Source organism: Leptopilina heterotoma, unplaced genomic scaffold (genome assembly GCF_015476425.1).
Source record: "Leptopilina heterotoma isolate Lh14 unplaced genomic scaffold, ASM1547642v1 Lhet_205, whole genome shotgun sequence".
Taxonomy (NCBI): Eukaryota; Metazoa; Arthropoda; class Insecta; order Hymenoptera; family Figitidae; genus Leptopilina; species Leptopilina heterotoma.
The window spans coordinates 106,194-125,016 of NW_025110920.1; the positions used below are offsets into that span (position 1 = coordinate 106,194).

At 25.7% G+C, this 18,823-nt stretch overlaps 1 protein-coding gene across 2 annotated transcripts in view; it reads left to right on the top strand.

Annotated features, from left to right (window-relative positions):
- The window catches only part of LOC122501153 (protein phosphatase Slingshot), a 187,285-nt gene that overhangs the window by 55,858 nt on the left and 112,604 nt on the right, over positions 1–18,823 (top strand). The window contains exon 1 of one of the 2 annotated variants that reach the window (XM_043610430.1): positions 7,565–8,110. The exons of the other annotated variant lie outside the window; for it this stretch is intronic. Within the exon in view, the coding sequence (XP_043466365.1) occupies positions 8,031–8,110 (80 nt within the window). The 5' untranslated portion in view covers positions 7,565–8,030. Of the gene's footprint in view, positions 1–7,564; positions 8,111–18,823 lie in introns of those variants that run through there. 2 annotated transcript variants of the gene reach the window in all.

Here is an 18,823-nt window from a genome sequence, read left to right on the forward strand (position 1 = left end):
TACTGGTGTCCTTAGCGTTCTCAAGTGGAAAGAAAATTCGAAATCAAAATTTGGAATTACTCAATAAATAAATGCTAACATTAGAAATCAAAAAATTATAATCAAATTATTTAAAACGATTCTATTAGTTTCAAAAAATATTCGAAATTCAATTATTTTTAATATCTTGTATTTTCATAAAATTTCGTCATAAATTAAATTATTTCAAAACAATTAATAAAATTCATACAAAATTAAATTATTTTCATAGATAATAAAATTTCCACAGGAATTGAATTTTTAGAATAACATTTCAAAAAAATTTCGAAAAAATCTATTATTTAACAAAATCTTTATACAATTCTTCACAATAATTCAATTACTTTCACTAATAATAAGATTTTTCATGGACATTTTTCATTTCATTTAAAAAAAAAAATTTTTTGATAAAATTCTAAGCAAGAATTTAATTATCTTCCTGAATAATAAAACTCATCAAAGAATTTTAATTATTTATTTCAATTTCAATTACTATTTTAAATTAATTAATTCCAAAATTCAATTATTTTCACAAATTTAAAGTTTTCCACAAGAATTCAATTAGGGGAACATAGTCTAGGTCGGCCACCTTTTTGACTTTTGTTTATAACTTTTTTTTAAAAATAAATTTGGACAATTGAAGTATATGGTTGGAAAGTCCTGTTTAATAGGAACATTTTTTCTGTACAAAGTAAATTGACAGGTTTAAAAATGAAAAAGTTATAAAGATTTAAAAAAAAAAAAATTTGTAGTCCAGGTTGGCCATTACAGTCAAGGTCGGCCATGTTTAAAATTCAAAGGGCATTAATCGTTAAAAAATAAAATAACATGTTTGGAGTTACGGAAAATTGATTCTTTATTGTTTACAGTTTGTAACTTAATGAAATAACAAAATAATAAAAATAAACAATATAAAAAAATAAATATAAATAAAAAAAAATTTTGCACTAAAATATTAATAAAATTAAATGAAACTATTAATAAGATGATCAATTATATTATGAGTTATACAGAATTGCAGTTTTTGCAAATGAAGTAGCTCGTCCTCATCTTTGCGCATTTTAAACACATAGTGGCCGACCTTGACAGTAAGTAACATTACCGAATTGTTGTAACCATAAAGAAATACGTTTCGGGATTCGATTTTTTACTTTGTTTTCCTTTCAACCATGAGTCCCACAAATTTTCTGCATACTTGCCTTGACGATTCAATTTGTTTTTTATCTTTTATTAATGGTTTTTCACATTATGCACAAAACTTTTTTTGAGCTTTTTTTGTACCGACGTCACAGAAAACACAATTTTCGATTTTCCGAAAATGTAATTGAACAAAAAGTTAGGTTTCACTAAGACAAGCTTCGACAAAAATGCGCGTAGGTGGCGCTAGTGAACTTGACAAAAAAACGCGAGTGGCCTACCTAGACAGTAGGCCAACCTTGACTACATTCCCCTATATTTAAAAAAAATTTTTCATAATATTTATTATATTTCGGAAAGATTAATTATTTAAACATTGTTTATAAAATTCTTACAAAGAATTCAATTATTTTCAAAAATAACAAAATTCTTCCCAGGATTTTAATTATTTTTAATACAATTTTACAAAAATTGCTCAAACAATGTAATTATTCTTAAAAATTTGATTTCAATTCCTTAAAAAAATCAATTATTTAAAAAAAATGTTTTTTTTTAAATTCTTTAGAAGAATTCAATTATTTACGAAAATATTAGAATTTTTCACAGGAATTCAATTATTTTCAAATATTTTAATAAAATTGTTCGAAAGAAATCAATTATTTTAAATACAATTTTAATTAAAATTTTTCGAAGTTATTTAATTATTCTTTTAGATTGTAATAAAATTCTTTCTAAGAATTTAATAATTAACATAAATAATTCTTCGAAAGAATTCAATTATGTTGATAAATAACAAAATTATTCCCGAAGATTCAATTATTTTGAGGCATTTTAATCAAATTTCTTTACAAAACTCAATTATTTTCATAAATAACAATATTCATGACAAGAATTCAATTATTTTTTAAAGTAATAAATTTCTTCTTAAAAATTCAATTATTTTCAAAAATTCTAATAAAATCTTTCGCAAGAATTCAATTATTTTCAACAAAATTTAATAAAATACAACACAGATTTGATTTTTTGATTTTTTCCATGACATTCAATTATTGTCAAAAATTTTAATAGAATTCTTTGTAAAATTTAATTATTTTTAAAAACTTTTCGCAATTCCATGATTTTTAATATCTACTATGTTTTCATAAAATTTTCAAACAGAATTCAATTATTTAAAATTTTTTTTGTAAAAATCTTCGTAAGAATTCAATTATTTTCATGAATAATAAAAATTTCTCAGGAAATTAATTATTCAAATTAGAATTTGCATAAAATTAGTCGAAAGAAATCAATTATTTAAAATAGAATTTGAATAAAATTAGTCGAAAGAAATTAATTATTTAAAAATGTTCATTAAATTCTTCGCAAGAATTAAATTATTTTTATAAATATTTAAATTCTTTCTTATGAATAATAAAATTTTTTCTCATTAATAATAAAATTCGTTGCAGGAATTCAATTTATTAGCAGGATAAGAAAGAAGTAAATAGTTTCGATGAAAATTTGGAAAAAGTTAGGAAAATAAAATATAGAATGGATTTTTTTTGTTACTTTTGTGTAGTGTCTATAACGAGTTTTTTTGGTCGTCAAATTTAATTTTTCGATAGCTACTTTTTTTAGATAGAAAACTACTTTTTAATAGTTTTTTAAAATTAATAATCGAGCGCGAAGTCTGAAAGAAGAAAAACAAAAATTGAAGAAGAGTATTCACAAGTAGTACGCCGAATGGGACACATGACCTTAAATCAATTCGCTAAATGCGTTTTGATACTAACTTTATAAGTGTTTACAAATCACTTTATGTCCGTAGAATAGTCTACAAAAAGTGTTTCTGCATTGTCAAAAGTTCTAAATGACGATTTATCGTCCCAGTGGAGGGAAATGATGACAAATTGCCGCACACACAACTCGAGCTTTATTCTCAAATGTAATTACAGCATGATTGATGTAACAGAGAGACGAAACAGATCCTACCTTCCATTTCCAACAGATTTAGAAGAAAAAAAAATCAATTGCACACTTGGAACAAATTTTCCTAGTTTTTAAAAATTAAATTTCATATTTAAAATACTAATTAACTGTTTATACTCGCAAACAAGTAAAAAATAATTTTTGCTACTTACTGAGTAAAAACCACATATTCATGAAGTGAAGTTTACTATTCCGTTTATATAAAGAGCACAACCGAAAATTTTCGAAATAGAAAAAAAAAACACTTCAAGAGAATGCTCGGAAACAAAGAGTCTCATCGATCGTCAGACTAGTGTAAATTGTTCATCGAAATGGAAAATCAGATTTCAACCTTTTTTTTTTCTTTTGTTTACTTCACAGTCTGCGAATTTTTATTGAAAGAAATCAGTAAGTGACGTGAAAAATTGATTGAACACAAATTGAACGCACTCAAGAATTTTCGAACCCTGAAAAAATTATTTCATTGTCGCGTCCAAAAATATAAATATACCCTGTACCCTTAATAGAAAAATAATATCTTTCCTCCGGATAAAAAGCGAAAAAGGCCTTTGCCAATTTTCAGCCAAAACTATTCAAACATGCTGAAGTTAAAAAAAGTTTACAACATTAAATTTCAAGGACCGATCAAAGTAGCTTCGATTTTTAATACAAGACACTTGGATTTAAAAAGAAATTTCCTTCTCCTTTAACATGGCCTTAAGGTTCTTTTTTCCTTGGTTCAGCCGAAAATTAATCTAAAAATATTTTTTTATTTTCTACGATAACTTTCAACTAACAATTAGTTAGAAGATCTAACACTCACATGCATAAATGTGACGCGATCTGAAGAAAGGGACCTTAGAAGCAAATCATTTTAAGGTTGGGTTAGAGTTACTTTTTTCTTGTTTGAAAGTTTCTTTTTACTTATTTCGAATTAAAATCAGTGTTTATTAAATATTTTAGTTTTAATGAAGACTTAAACTTTAATGATTTATATTGACAGTTGATCCTTTTTTTGTATTTTCATTTAAAAAATTGCAAACATAACCTATAATTTTTTGCTTCTAAGGTCCCTTTCTTCAGATCGCGTCACAAATATTAATATTTAATTGTTCTTTAATTTTGATACATAAAATAAAAAAAAAATTCGAGAAAAATTGGAAATGTAAAACCAGTGGACCAGCACCGACTATAAACAGCTTGTGAAAATTTAAGAAAACATCATTTGTGAAAGTGGAAATCTACGGTAATTATGGTCATGGTCCTGAATAAATAAAGATAGTTTTTGTAGATTATTACAGAGAAAGAGAATTTACGATATATTTTTAGAAACCTCGAGAATTCAAAGTAGCAAAAATTAAAAGTTTCACTTAAAAATTAGTAACATTCAAACAAAAAATAATTTCAGTTAACAATGAAGAATAACAAAATGATTTTAATTTCACCTTGAAAAATTATAGGAACATATGAAAATTAAACGTTTTGAATAACAAATTTAATTTTTGTTTTTATAGCGTTTAAATGTGACGCATGAGAGGAAAACGAATTATTAGGATCTTGATCGTAAAAATGAAGAGTAAATATATATATATATATAGATAAATATTTATAGGCAGATGACGTAGAAAATTTGCTTTATTGAATGCATCAATCTTTGTGAGATCGTCGTGCCTTCCGATTGAAGAAAAGACGGAAGTCTTTAGGTTCTCGAAGACAATGGGCAGTCATTAATGACTTCATTGAGCATCGCATCGATAATGCACCCAACAAGATATGTCACTTCCACCTTCCTCTTCCTTTGACCTCATTTATTGTCGAATGCACTCAAGCACAATGCCACTTTTCGTTCATTCACCTCGCACAGAGTCGATCAGCAATGTTTTTTTCACCCAAATTACTAATTTGTTTATTATTATTTTTGTTAATAATATTATAATTATTATTATTATTAATATTATTCAGAGTTTCCACAAAAATTTAATTTTGCTTTTCCTGATTCTAGACGACATTTTTACTTTCTCCCTGACTTTAAAGAATATTCTGATTCACTCTAAAAATTTCTTTAATTGTAAAATTATTCAAAAACATCAATAACTTCTTTTTTAAATAAGTATTTAATCATTTATTTATTTGTTAAAAATAAACAAGAAAAGTTTATTACACTGTGAAAAAATTTATTTTATTCAAATAACCGATTATTTGTCTATTATCAAATAAATATTTACTTGAATCAATTAATATTGATTCAAATCAATTAAATTGTATATTTGCTTCAAATACTCAAATTATTGTTTCAAATGCAAATTAATTGACTTGAATAAAAATTAGTTGATTGAAGTAAATGTTTATTTGATAATAAACATAAGTAAAAGGTTATTTGAGTAAAATACATTTTTTCAGAGTATAATAATAAGTTAATTAATAATTAATAAAATGACTAAAGGCGCTGCTGTTTCTAAAATCTAAAAATCTGGCGCGAATTTTTAAAAAAGAACTAAAATTATACTGTAAAATTAATTTTTGCAAAAATTACAATATTTTAATTTCTGTTTTCAAATATAGACGCCATTGTTCTAAAGACGCTTCTGTTTCTAAAAATCTAAATAACTGGTTTGACTCCTGGATATTGATAGATTTTTCGTGGAAAGTCTAACTTTATTAGCAACGTCTCTTCGAAAATATTAAAATTATTACTTTTAAATAATTATATTTAGTTTTTGTTAATTATTAACTTGGAAAAACTCTACAAGTAGTTAGGACGAAATGGTGCTTCAATTTCTCCACTTGAGAACGTCAAGGTCACCACCAGGTGGCATGAAAAATTCCAAGAAGGAACTAGAGTGCCATCTGCTGGCGTCCTTGGCGTTCTCAGGTGGAGACAAATTTCGAAATCGAAACTTGAGATTATTAAACAAATAAATGTAGTTTAATTGCATAATATAATTAATTATTAATACTTTTAATTAATTATATTCAGTATTATTAATTACAACAAACAATTTTCTCAGTATAGTAACAATAAAGGAAAATAATAGAAAGGAGAGTAATAAAAAATATAGTAAGAAAAATATACAGAAAAAAAAATTTATAATATTTACAGAATATTGAAATTAAAATACTATAATAATTTAAAAAATCTAATTATACATTTATAAAGACCAAATGGGGCTTTAAATTTGAATTAGTAAAAGTGTTTACTAACTTGAATTAGTGACTGATTTTTTGCTTTTGAATTAGTAAATTTTACTAATAAATAGTAATTTCCACTAAATTAGTAAAATTTACTAATAAATATTTTACTAATAAATTAGTAGACATTACTATTTATTAGTAAAATTTGCTAGTTGTTTCGTAGATTACTTTTCAATTTAAAAAATATATTTTTTGTTGAAATTTTGTGGAAGGACATAATAGAAGAAAAAATTGTTGAATCATTCTGTTTTTAATTTATTCAAGTATTGATAATATTAATTATCTATTACAACTAAGTAGTCAATGAATTTAAGATTAAATTTAAACAAATCTTCATTTGTTTCATTTCTGTTCTGGAAACCAGTTCTGATTAAAAACTCTTCTCCTTTAAACCTCTGTGCAATAATCGCATCGACTTTGACATCCCCTTAAGACTTTTTTAAATCTTTTAGGACTTTAAGGTCTTAAAAGTTCTTTAAATCCTTAAGACTCTTTAAAATAAGATTTTTTTTCGCCTTATGGTAAAAATTACTATATTCGATTCTTTCCCATGATGATAATATTTACGACGAATTTTTATTAGAACCGAACTAAACAAAGTTGGTTCCAAAATACAGTATGGTAAAAATTACTATATTTGATTCTTTCCAATGATGATAAATATTTGCGATTAATTTCTGTTAGAACTAAACAAAGTTGGTTCAAAAATACCTTATAGTAACAATTACCATATTCGATTCTTTCCAATGATGATAATATTTGCGACTAATTTCTATTAGAACAACAAAGTTGGTTCAAAAATACCGTATACCAACAATTACCATATTCGATTCTCTTCAATGATGATAATCTAATTTCGAAATTAGAACCACAAAATTGGTTCAAAAAACGCAAATGAAGAACTAGATTATAAATAGCATTATTATCCTTAACTGTCGGTGGTAATTTAATTTATGAGAATATTATTAGGCTGGTGATTAAAGGCGAGACAAAAGTCAGATGATTGTATGTATATGCACAATGTCAGAACAAGGAAAATGTGTTATGGTGCCATGGGGTTTCATATTAGCATCTCTCGTACCTTCAGCTTCTTGCTTTAAGGCTTCGTTTATATACTCACATATACATACAAATACAAACCTTTCATGATCGACCGCGCGGTTCGTTTCGGCGCCGTGAAAGGTGAGGTTAGGTCGAGGCAACCGGCACTTGGTGGGAGGTGTATACTCTCGTTCTTTGCTTCTTTCTCCTTCGATTTACTCCCTACTATAAACTTTAGTCGCCTCGCGTTCGCCAACTTGTGCGCACGGGTCGCGTGCTCATTTCTTTGTCATCATATTATATAGGGAATAGAAAAAATCCAAAACAAATTCTTTCTAATCGCTTATAATTTTTCACAATCCTCCACACGTGCATGATTGGTATTTTACACTATCTCATTGACAGTGCAGGATTCTTTTGGGAAAATATTAATTTGAATAAAAAAATTACGCTAAGAGTTATGTTATGTTATGATCTAAATTTTACAATGATCAGAATTTTTAAAAAGTGAGTGACTAGGGGTTGAATTGTGATTTTTGTGTATTGTGTTTTATTTGGAATTATTCTTTGTTTTTTTGTGCTTTGAGTGATTGAGAATATGAAGTTCGATTATTATGAAGGGATTAATCAAGATGTCGTTTTGGATTTATCAAGAATTTGCTTTTTGATGGCACATTTGTAGCTGATGATTTTTGATGGTTTTCGAAATCATCGGCATGCGGAATCCTGGTTTCCTCATCGAGGATGCCAGGCATGGATACATTCAATACATCAGGTAATTGTCCCTTTTTTCTGAATTTTGGCTCTTTAAATTCCATTGGTAGCAGATGGAGTTTTAAATATACTGTTGCATCCTCCTGCACGTGGTGTATAGGAGCATTTTGTGTTAAAATCTCTGCGTGAAAATTCGAACAGAGGAAAGTTAGGATAGTCAAAAACACGAGATTCTTTAAAACAATTATTCACGGAGATAGATGAGTTTGCTAATTTTTAGCTACGGCAGCAGAAAATAATTTGCTTTTAAAGTTAGGAAATTAATTGTCGAATATAATTGAGGCTCCAAATCTTAAAAGGGCACATGCAGCATTGATTTTAAATGGTATATGTGACTTTTTAAGATTCGGAGCCTCAATTAGTAGCCCTAGGAACTTAATTTTGAATAAATAAAATAAATAAATAATTGCTTTCCATACACTGCTAAAAAATCTAACTTCTACTTTACACTAAAAAGATTTAAATGATGTTCGAAAAGTTGAAATGCAATCAAAATACAAAGTTGAATGCTTGCCTTTCATTGGTTTGTATAGTTTTTAATCAATCCAATTCTTTTGAGATTGGAACTATAATATTCAATCCTTCGGAGTAAATTTGGAGTCCGATTTTTAAGTGTATAGTAGTAGTTAAAGTTAGCTATAACAGCTAAAAATTAGCTAAAATAACTGATTCTTTTTCCTTTGCGTTGTTATTGACTATGTTTATATATGCAAGGATCGAGAAAAAATTCCGAATTTAGGATCTAAGTGCAAGAATTTAATAGAAGTAAGGTCTTAAAATTAAGGACTTCGTTAAATGCATCCGAATACTGTCGTTGAACTCTTCTAATATTAGTAATTTTCAATATTCTCTTTAACTTTTTTGAGAAATTATTCTTAGCTCCACTTGATCCACTTGTTTGTGTCTGCTAAATTTATCATTCGTTATTTCTTAAGGCTATCTGACAATTAAAGTTGGCTTAAATTTGGATCAATTTGGGTTCAAAAGTTAATGATAAATCGTCCAAGCGCCCATCCTGCCGGAAGGACGTTCCGAAAAAAAGGCTTTTAAAAAAAGGGAATTCAACTTTTTTTTTCTGGCACTCCTTGGGATTAAAGTAGACGAAAAGACGAAAAAATACATATTTTTGACTTTTTAAAATAATAATTTAAACCATTTTTCAAAGCCTTCAAACTTGCTATGTTTTTAAACAGTGAAAAAAACATTTTTTCGTAAATTTAATGTAAAATCCCCAAAAATCAATATTTTTTAACCGGACAAGTCTCTTTCTCTTCAGAAACGTTCAAAGAATGAAACCTAATTTTTTAATTAAAAAAAAATTCATTTTTAATATTTTTCAGTATATTTGAGTATAGACTCAGGCGCGAGTCTCTTAGAAATTGCTCTATAAAATTAATATGGAAGCAGATAAATATAAAACTAAATATATCGTTGGAAAGGTAATGAAACAAGCTTTCAAATGATGTAAATATCGAGTCTTTAAATTTATAAACCTGGGCTAGGTAGTCTCTTAAATAAAGCGAAAAGCGTCCTGCCGGCAGGACCGGGCTTCATCATTCTGTGACTAAAAATTATGTGAATTTTTGGAACATGGAACTTCTTCAAACTACCCAGCCCTTAGTTTTGAACTTACTAGCTCGATATTTATATGCGCTGAAAGCTTGATTCGTTACCTTTCCAATGATATATTTCATTTTTTATTTATCTGAATCCATGTTAGTTTTCTTTAGTGATTTCGGAGGGACTCACCTGAGTCTTTTTCGTCCTGCCGGAAGGACGTTGGACGATCTATCATTAAGGATTATTTTTGTCTTAGTTCGGAGTAATTGAGCCCGGGTAATAATTTTATAGCAGAAGAAAGAGCAATTACTTTAGGATTAAATCAGTAAAGTTACTCTTTGAGTTTTATGATAAATTATATTAAAACTTAATTTTTAATATAACTGTTTTTTACTTTAAATTTAGTGCACCTAAAGTGTTTTAAAATTATCTTCTTTAATTTTCTGGATTTATTTAAATTAATATACCAAATTGGATCAAATTGATAGTTAAAAATAACTAATTATTAGTTAAATTGACATTTAACTTTGGTCAAAATACCTGAAATTTTTGGTAACTTATTCAATTAGTGAAATTCGGCTAGTTTTCCAGTTATTTATTTACGAATAATTACTTATATTTTACTAATTGCTGAAGCAAAAAGTCAGCCAACTCTTCAAATCTGAATTAGTGAAATTATATCATCCACTAATTTGAATGAGTAATTTTACTAAATACCATAGTAATTTTTCATTAAAAATTTGTAATCAAGAATTTTTAAACTACTAGACGTAATAGTAAAATTTTTCCAAGTAGTAGAAAATTTTTTACTAACTTGGATATTAGTGAATGCATTTTTACTATGTAATTAAAATTTAGAAGGAAAAAATTTAACACTTATTAATTTTTAACTGATTAAATCAGTCACTGATTTAAATAGTAATATTTCAACTAAGCAAATATTTAATGACCAAATATCAGTTAAATTCATCTTTAAGTTTTGTAAAAATAACTAAAATTTTTTGTTACTGATTCAATTAGTAAAAATTTAACTATTTTCGTAGTGATTTATTAACTAAAAATTGGTTATTTTCTATTAATAATTAGTCAACCTTTTGCTAATAATTATTAATTTTTAACTAATTCAGATTTAGAAAGATACTTTCAGGACAGAAAAAAGAAAATTGAATCTAGAGATACAATTTTTCAAGGAATAATATCATAATAAAAGTTTGAAGAAAAAAGAATACTGTGACGTATTATAAAAATAGATTACGATCGAATAGTAATGGAGAAACTTGAGAAAATAATATAGTAATGAGTAATTTTTGCGCGAGGAGAGTACACAGTGTAGCCTTAACATTAAAGACAAATAACCTAGATATCATAAAAAAAATTAGATGTGATGTGCGTTATAAATATTGCATCATTTGATTGTTCTTGTGTAAGGACTAGAACCGCAACAATGCTTCATTCCTTTTCTCTCTCTCTTTTTTTTCTATATATACATATACTGCATGTCCATCATTGCGAAAAATGAAAATGAAATTATTATAATTAAGGGATATAGAGAGAGAGAGTGTAAAATCAGATTCACAAATTCTTTTTTTTATGAGTCATGTATTTATTTATGTTTTTTAGTTTCAAACTGACCATGAATTTTGAAACTATACGGGGAAGGAAGGATAAAGTAACTTTTACTATACTTCCCTAGTGATATTCTAGTGATTTCCTAGTTTTACTATAAAAGTATAGTAAAAGTTACAAGTATAGTAAGGTTTACTACCTGGAAGTAAAGTTTAATAATTTTTATGTTGAAATTTACTTCGAAGTAGTAAAATTTACTCTTTTGAATGTAGTACAAATTGCTATTTAGTAAAAGTATATTAAAAACTGCTATGAATTACTATTAATGAATACTACTACTATTAAACTACTACTATAAATTACTATTAATTAATACTATTACTATTAATTAATAAAACTGCTACGAATTACTATTAATGAATACTACTACTATTAATTACTATTCATTATAATAACTATTAATAATTACTATTAATTAATATTACTCCTACTAGTTAATAGTAATTAATATTACTACTATTAATTACAATTAATTATTATTACTCCTATTAATTAATAGTAGTAGTCTTCTTAAAATATATTACTAAATAAATGTTACTAATTGTTAATATTGTAGTAATACTATAAACTACTACTATTATGTACTAAAAGCATAGTTTACTAATGATTTACTAATAATATAATTATTTACTGATTAGTAATTAATAGTATTATTAGTAAGATTAAATATTATTAATTATACTACTATTAATTAATTGCAGTAGTATTTCTACTAAACATTCTAGTAAATTCTAGTAAATATACTATCAGTAAATGTTACTAATAGTTAATATAATACTATTAACTACTACTATTATGTAATAATAACATAGTTTACTAACATTTTACTAATAATAAAATTATATTTAGTATTACTATTATTTAATTGTTTTATTATCAACTACAATATTTACTCATCGTAATATTTACTAACAACACTAATAATAAATAGTAATATTAGTAAGATTAACTATTAGTAATTTTATTACTATTAAATAATAGTAGTAGTGTTACTAGTAAAAACTACTATAAAAAAATGTTACTATTAGTTAATGTGTCACTATAAATTACGATTGAAAATATTATTAGTATAAATAATAAGCCCTCTAAATAATAATAGTTGTCGTTTTTCTATTAATTAATAGTAATAGTAGTAAAATTACTATTAGTATTACTATTACTAATACTACTACATAATTAATAGTAGTATTATTTGTCTTCTTAATTGTAACAAATAACAAAGTATTATTTGTCTTCTAAATTGACAGTAATAAATAGTAATATTTCCTGTATTTAGTGAATATTTTTGAAATTACCATTATTAGATGTTATTAATATTGCAATAAGCAATTAATAGTAATCACAGTACTATTATTATTTTTTATTGTTAAATTTGTAAATCTGACGGACGAAAATTGCACATTTCCGGCTGTGTTTAAGGCGGAGGGAAAATTGTTTGTCAAGAAAATAACATAGGTACGTGCGCGTGAAGATAAAGACGAAATTATTGTTAGTCTCCATGGTGTCATTACATATGTTGGCTTGTTGAATATCTTGAATACATCTAACCCTTCCCGTTACAAGAAAAAGGCCGCAGTACCTGCCTGGATTCCTAATCCCTCACTGATTCTCCAACTTATTCAGATCACTAAATCTCTTCTCTTTTTTTTCCCTTCAGAATTTATCTATACTTTAAAAAATTTCGTTTTTTTTATAGTATATAGTCGTAATTATTAAATTTATTATACCGGAATTAATAATTGCCGTAAAAAATTATTATTTATTATACAAAATTAAAAATTAAGATTACGAAATTATTATTATTTAAATAAATCAATTTTAAATTAATTATTACCGTAATAATTATATAAAAATTATTTTAGTAATAATTAATTATTATTATAAAAAGTATCTTGAAAATTAATTATTTTTGTGATATTATTTAATCAAAATTAATAATTACTATAATATTTTGATCCATAAATGTTAATTATCGCTGTAATAATATTTAATAAAATTAATAAAATTAATAAATAATTACCCAAGTATTTAATTATTATAAAAATTATTATTACCGTAATAATTAATTATTATCGTAAACATTATTTTGAAAAATTAATTATTACCGTAATAGTTAATTACCTACTATAAATTTAAATTATTATGAAAATTAATTAAATAGAAATTAATTGTCATAAAAATTAATTATAGAACTGAATTATTATCGTGAGAATTAATTATTATAAAAATTAATTATCACAGAAATTAATTATTTTTTAAGAATTAATTATCATCGTCGTTTTTACGATTATTAATCATTATCGTAAAAATTAATTACTATGGGAATAATTAAATTACTAAGAGGGACGATTATCAGAAAATTATCTTCGGTTTTTCGATGCAGATAAATAGTTTGAAAGTCCTATCGTTCGCTTTAGATATAATTTTAGTTTTTCTTTTTCGACTTTTAGTTTCCCATCTTATCAAAAATGATGTTTTTTTATTTTCTTAAAGATAAGTTTTTGAAATATCGGAACAAGTTTTTGTCAATACTGGTCAACGTGAACCGTTTTCTGGTCCAGTTTAAGATTTCACAGTCTGGCAACGTTGCTATATTGAGGTGCGCAAACTCGTGACTGATTTTCTGTTGCCTTTTTTTTCTTTTTTATTTTTTCAGCACGTGCCACCGTTATGACATGAACAATGGCCCTTGTTTCGCCCTCTTCCATTATCAGTTTTGAGGGTTTCGAACTAATCTTGATTTACAAACATTTTATCCAGAAAATAGATCAGGGTTTTTTTACTATTTTTTCTTTAGATATTATGTGCTGGTACATATAACAATTATAATGTAATTATGGAAAATAGACGAGAAGAGAATTTTATTTTTTTTTTATTAGCCATGAGAAAATAAAGTAAATTTTGTATTATTAAAATAAAAAAGAGAAAATTGATGATTTTTTCTGGAGAAAACAAAGAGAAAATTTTTTATTTACAATTAAAAAGAATAGTTTACTTAAACTAAAATTAAATTTTTAACAATAAAAAATCAGTCTAAAATTTTTACGCTTCTTATTGTTAATGTAAAAAAAAATTAAAAATAAAAAAAATGAAAGGTTTTTCAATAACAAAAAAACAAAATTGAATTAACAAATAAAATTAAAGTCAAAATTAAATTAAATAAGAAGACAAAAAATTAAACAGAAAGGAAAATTAAGACATAATTAAACAAAAAGAAAATTAAAAACAAAATTTCATCGGCAGTAAACAAAATAAAGGCAATAAAACGATAAGAAAAAAAAGGAAAGTAGCTAATAAAATTAGAAATTAGAAATGATATGGAAAATGAGAGTTATTAATTAGTTTATTGATTCCTTAATCTCTTATATTTGATATAATTTTCTTGGAGTGCAATAAGAAATAGAAAATAGAAGAGAAAAATATAATTAAGATATTGAGATAAATGTTGAATATTGATAGTTTCAAAAACTTTCACACGCCTTTCGTTTGAATATTTTTTTTCATCTCATTTTTTTTCCTTTTTTTTGAAAGATTTATTTATCAAAGATGAAGTTTTCTATAAACGTGTGTCTCTCGTGATATGACAGCTGCATTTTTCTGCTACTGAAAAGATCCCGTGAATTACAGAGGCGAACGATGGAAGACCAATAGGGATATGTCTCCAGTGTGCGTATCTTTTTCTTCTTCTCATTTTTTTTTTTGCCCATCCTCATGCGTCTGACAAATAACGCATAATTTAAAACTGCATACAGAGTTTACACTGCAATCTTATGTATGAAAGAACTTGGCACATAAGTGAAAGACTTTCTTTGTTAATTTTTTTAAAGAAGTCACATTAAAGTCAGGAATTTCTTCTTCTTAAGTGCTACTTCTTTTTTTTTATATGTAATTTCACAACATTTATTCAACGATTTGTCATTTTTTTTTTTTTTTTTTGTAAATTTACTTAGAGGGGCAAAATTTAAAAAAACAGCGATTCAAAATGTACATTTTTGTTTTTGAAATATAAGTTTTTTTTTCACACGTTTTTTTAGATATTAATAATTTTTGTTTCATTTAGTTAACAATTTTATTTATTAAAAAATAATAACAATTAATAATTTAATAATATTTATTAAAAATATTATTGAAAATAAAATGAAATACTTCAATAAAAAAGAAACGTGAACAAAATGTTTGTTTCTCTTATAATTCTCTATGATAGTCTCGTGGTAAGTGTCTTGGAAAGCGGTACGTTAGGTTCAGGTGTTCAATCCCCGCGAGATGAAAAATTTATATCGGTTTTTTTAGCGTAATTTTTTCAAATATTTATAATTCGTATTTCCTTTAATTATCAAGTTATTTGTATATCCATTTATATATTTATCTATTTACACATTTATTTATTTATTTATTTATTTATTTATTTACATACAGAAAGAAATATTCAACTAAAAAATAAAAAAAAATAAAATTTAAAATATAACAATAAATTAACTTTATGAGTAAAAATTTCTAAAAATAGAAATTATTTTATGAAATGAACTGCGGGAGGAAAATAAAATAAAAAAATCGTCGGACTTGACCGTTTCCCAGCAAGCTGAGATTGATATCCGTAATTTATTGTTTAAATAAATCTAAAACATGTTTATTATTCTTAATAAATATCTCCGCTTGGCTGTGGAACTTGACTATGGATATCTTCCCGTATGACCTAGGTATGGGTTCAGGATATAGTCGGTTACTTTATGAATATTTATTGTTGCGCGCCAACACGAAGTCACTTTGCCAACCTGTGGGTCAATAAACTCACAAAGTGGAATCCGATTACAGATTCCACCCTATATATTGCGTCTCTCACGTGATGAAAAACTCTTTTTTTTTTTTTTTTTGGTCAAATTAAACACACGCGAGGTTGGGAAAACTGGGGCAAAATGGAATAATTTTTTCCTAATTGTCACCCTGGAGATTTTCACGTTGAGATTCGATTATTTTTGAATTCAAAACATTTTAATCTTTATATATTCAAAACTTTATATTCAAATCATTTTATTCAAATCTTTCTATTTAAATTATATTCAAATCTTTATATTCAAATCGAAATAATTTAAATTACCCAAAGAATTCTTCCTGAAATGTTTGAGAAACAATTCGAGAATAATTGTCGAAGAAAAAGAAGAACAAGTTTTACTGTATTTTTTCTCGAAAAAGCGCTGAATTTTTTGTATTGACTCACCGTTGGTGTAAATCGGTGTATGAAAGTTTTTTTTTTTTGATTCGTTTAAAGAGAAAATAAATAAATAATTAAAGAATGACGAATATTTTGAGATTCAATATGGAGATTCTATTCTCCACCTGAGAACGCCAAGGTCACCGCCAGATGGCGGTTCCTTCTTGGAATTTTTCCCGCCACCTGGTGGTGACCTTGGCGTTCTCAAGTGGAGAAATTGAACCACAATTTTTAATTTTGTAAAATTGCCGTTAAAAATCAGTAAATATCTAAATTATGTAAATATTTCTTTTGAAAAATGATGAATGTTAAATTAAGATCGAACAATTAAAAGAAATTTTTGAACCAATTTTTATTTTTATAAAAAAAAGAACTCAAAATTGATGTTTATTCCAACTCCGTTTGATGGTACCTATATAATTTTGAATGTATAAAAACTTTTCTTCTGGACTTTTTTTTTTATTTTTTTTAATTACTTAAATATTTTAACAATCATAATTATTATCCTTAATAGTCACTATTTAACATAATAGTTATCTTGGTGATTGAATGACAGATGGATTACGCACATATAGAGATCATACGCTTTACGTAATTAGCGAACAAAAAGGCAATTTTCCGTCGTAAAAAAAATCGCAATTGTTTTAATCACACATAAGGCATTTTTACAAAATTGAAAAAAATAAATGTTCGCTAATAAAAATATTAAAAATCACTATTAAGAATCACTATTAAGAATCACTATTAAAAATCACTATAAAAATTTACTATTCAAAGTCAATTCAAAATCTCGTATTCAAAAATTCAATTTTCAAATAACGTTCTGCGAAAAAAGGAATGTGTGACATACACTGCTTCTGGGTATTGATATTATCGATTAATGTATAAAAAGAGAAGAAAAAAACATTCGCCATTCTGATGAATCCATTTGCATTTTTATGACAGAAGCGTAAAATTTCCAGAAACACGCAATTCAATGGAAAAAAAAAATATTAAAAAATTCGTCTTTGATTTTACCGGAAACTGAGATGCGATTGCATACACATAATGAAACCAATGTTTGACGACGATGAAGAGTTATTTCTTGTAACATTTAATTAACTTCAGGTTTATTCCGCAGCTTTTAAAGCATTTGCGTGTGATTATTAAATATTTATATAATAATTTTTCTGCGCTGGAAAATAGGAAAGCAAATTTAAAATATACTTGTAAATATTGATTAGATATTAGTTTTTCTTTTTTTGGGGGGGAGTAAAAGGGAGAAAAAGAAGTATTTTATCAAATAGAAACTGTTTTATCATCTTTTGTTTTAAGTTCGATAACGATCTATGTGCTACTTTCAAAGGTCATTGAGTAAAGAAGTACAAGGCAAACGATACACACATAACTCGCTTGTTTCTTTTGTTCTAAAGGATATGTAATAAAAAAAGAACTCTCTCTCTCTCGAGAGAGAGAGAGACAACTTCATATAGTTGAACTTATTGGAAATAGTTAAATTATTATTCGACTTCACTTTGGTCAGGACTTTTCTTTCGAGAAATAGTGTTTTTTGTAGATTATTTTTGAAAGAAGAATATTTCTTTTTAGGTACAAGAAAATATTTCGGACCTTTGTGGAAATAATGGAGGAATTTTTCTCTTTTGTAAAAGTTTATGATTTGTGATTAAAAGCTTCATTTTCCTAGACCTATTTTGTATTGTTTTTATTAATAATTATAGAAATGTTAATAACATCTTGAGATTCAATATGGAGGTGCTATTCTCCACCTGAGAACGCCAAGGTCACCACTAGGTGGCAGTTCAGTTTTTTCTTGGAATTTCCCCTGCCACCTGGTGGTGACCTTGGCGTTCTCAAGTGGAGAAATAGAACCACCATTTTCATATCTCGAAAACTTTTTATAATTCCAAAAATAATTTGACTGAAAAAAAAATTTGACGGAGACCGGAAGAAAAAAAATTCTGTTGAATAGAAATTGACGAAATAAAAATTAACCAAAGTGAAATTACTTTTAAATAAAATAAAATGTTATTTTATTAGTTTTTTTTTTATTTTTATTACTAAACAATTTAATTAAAATTACTTCTTTTCTTATATTTTTGAGAAGAAGTAATTTAAATAAAATCTTTTGCTTAAAAATTTTTTTTTGTGAGGAAGAAAAAGATACTTAAGAGTAAAAGCGAATGAGTTTTTTTTTTAAAAGATCTTTAAAAGGAAGACATTTAGTTTCGGTTTATAATGTATAAATTTTGCAAGAGAGCACATACCAGAATGAGGAACGTTATTTAGAGAATGAGGTCACTTGAATATCGCGCTTGACCT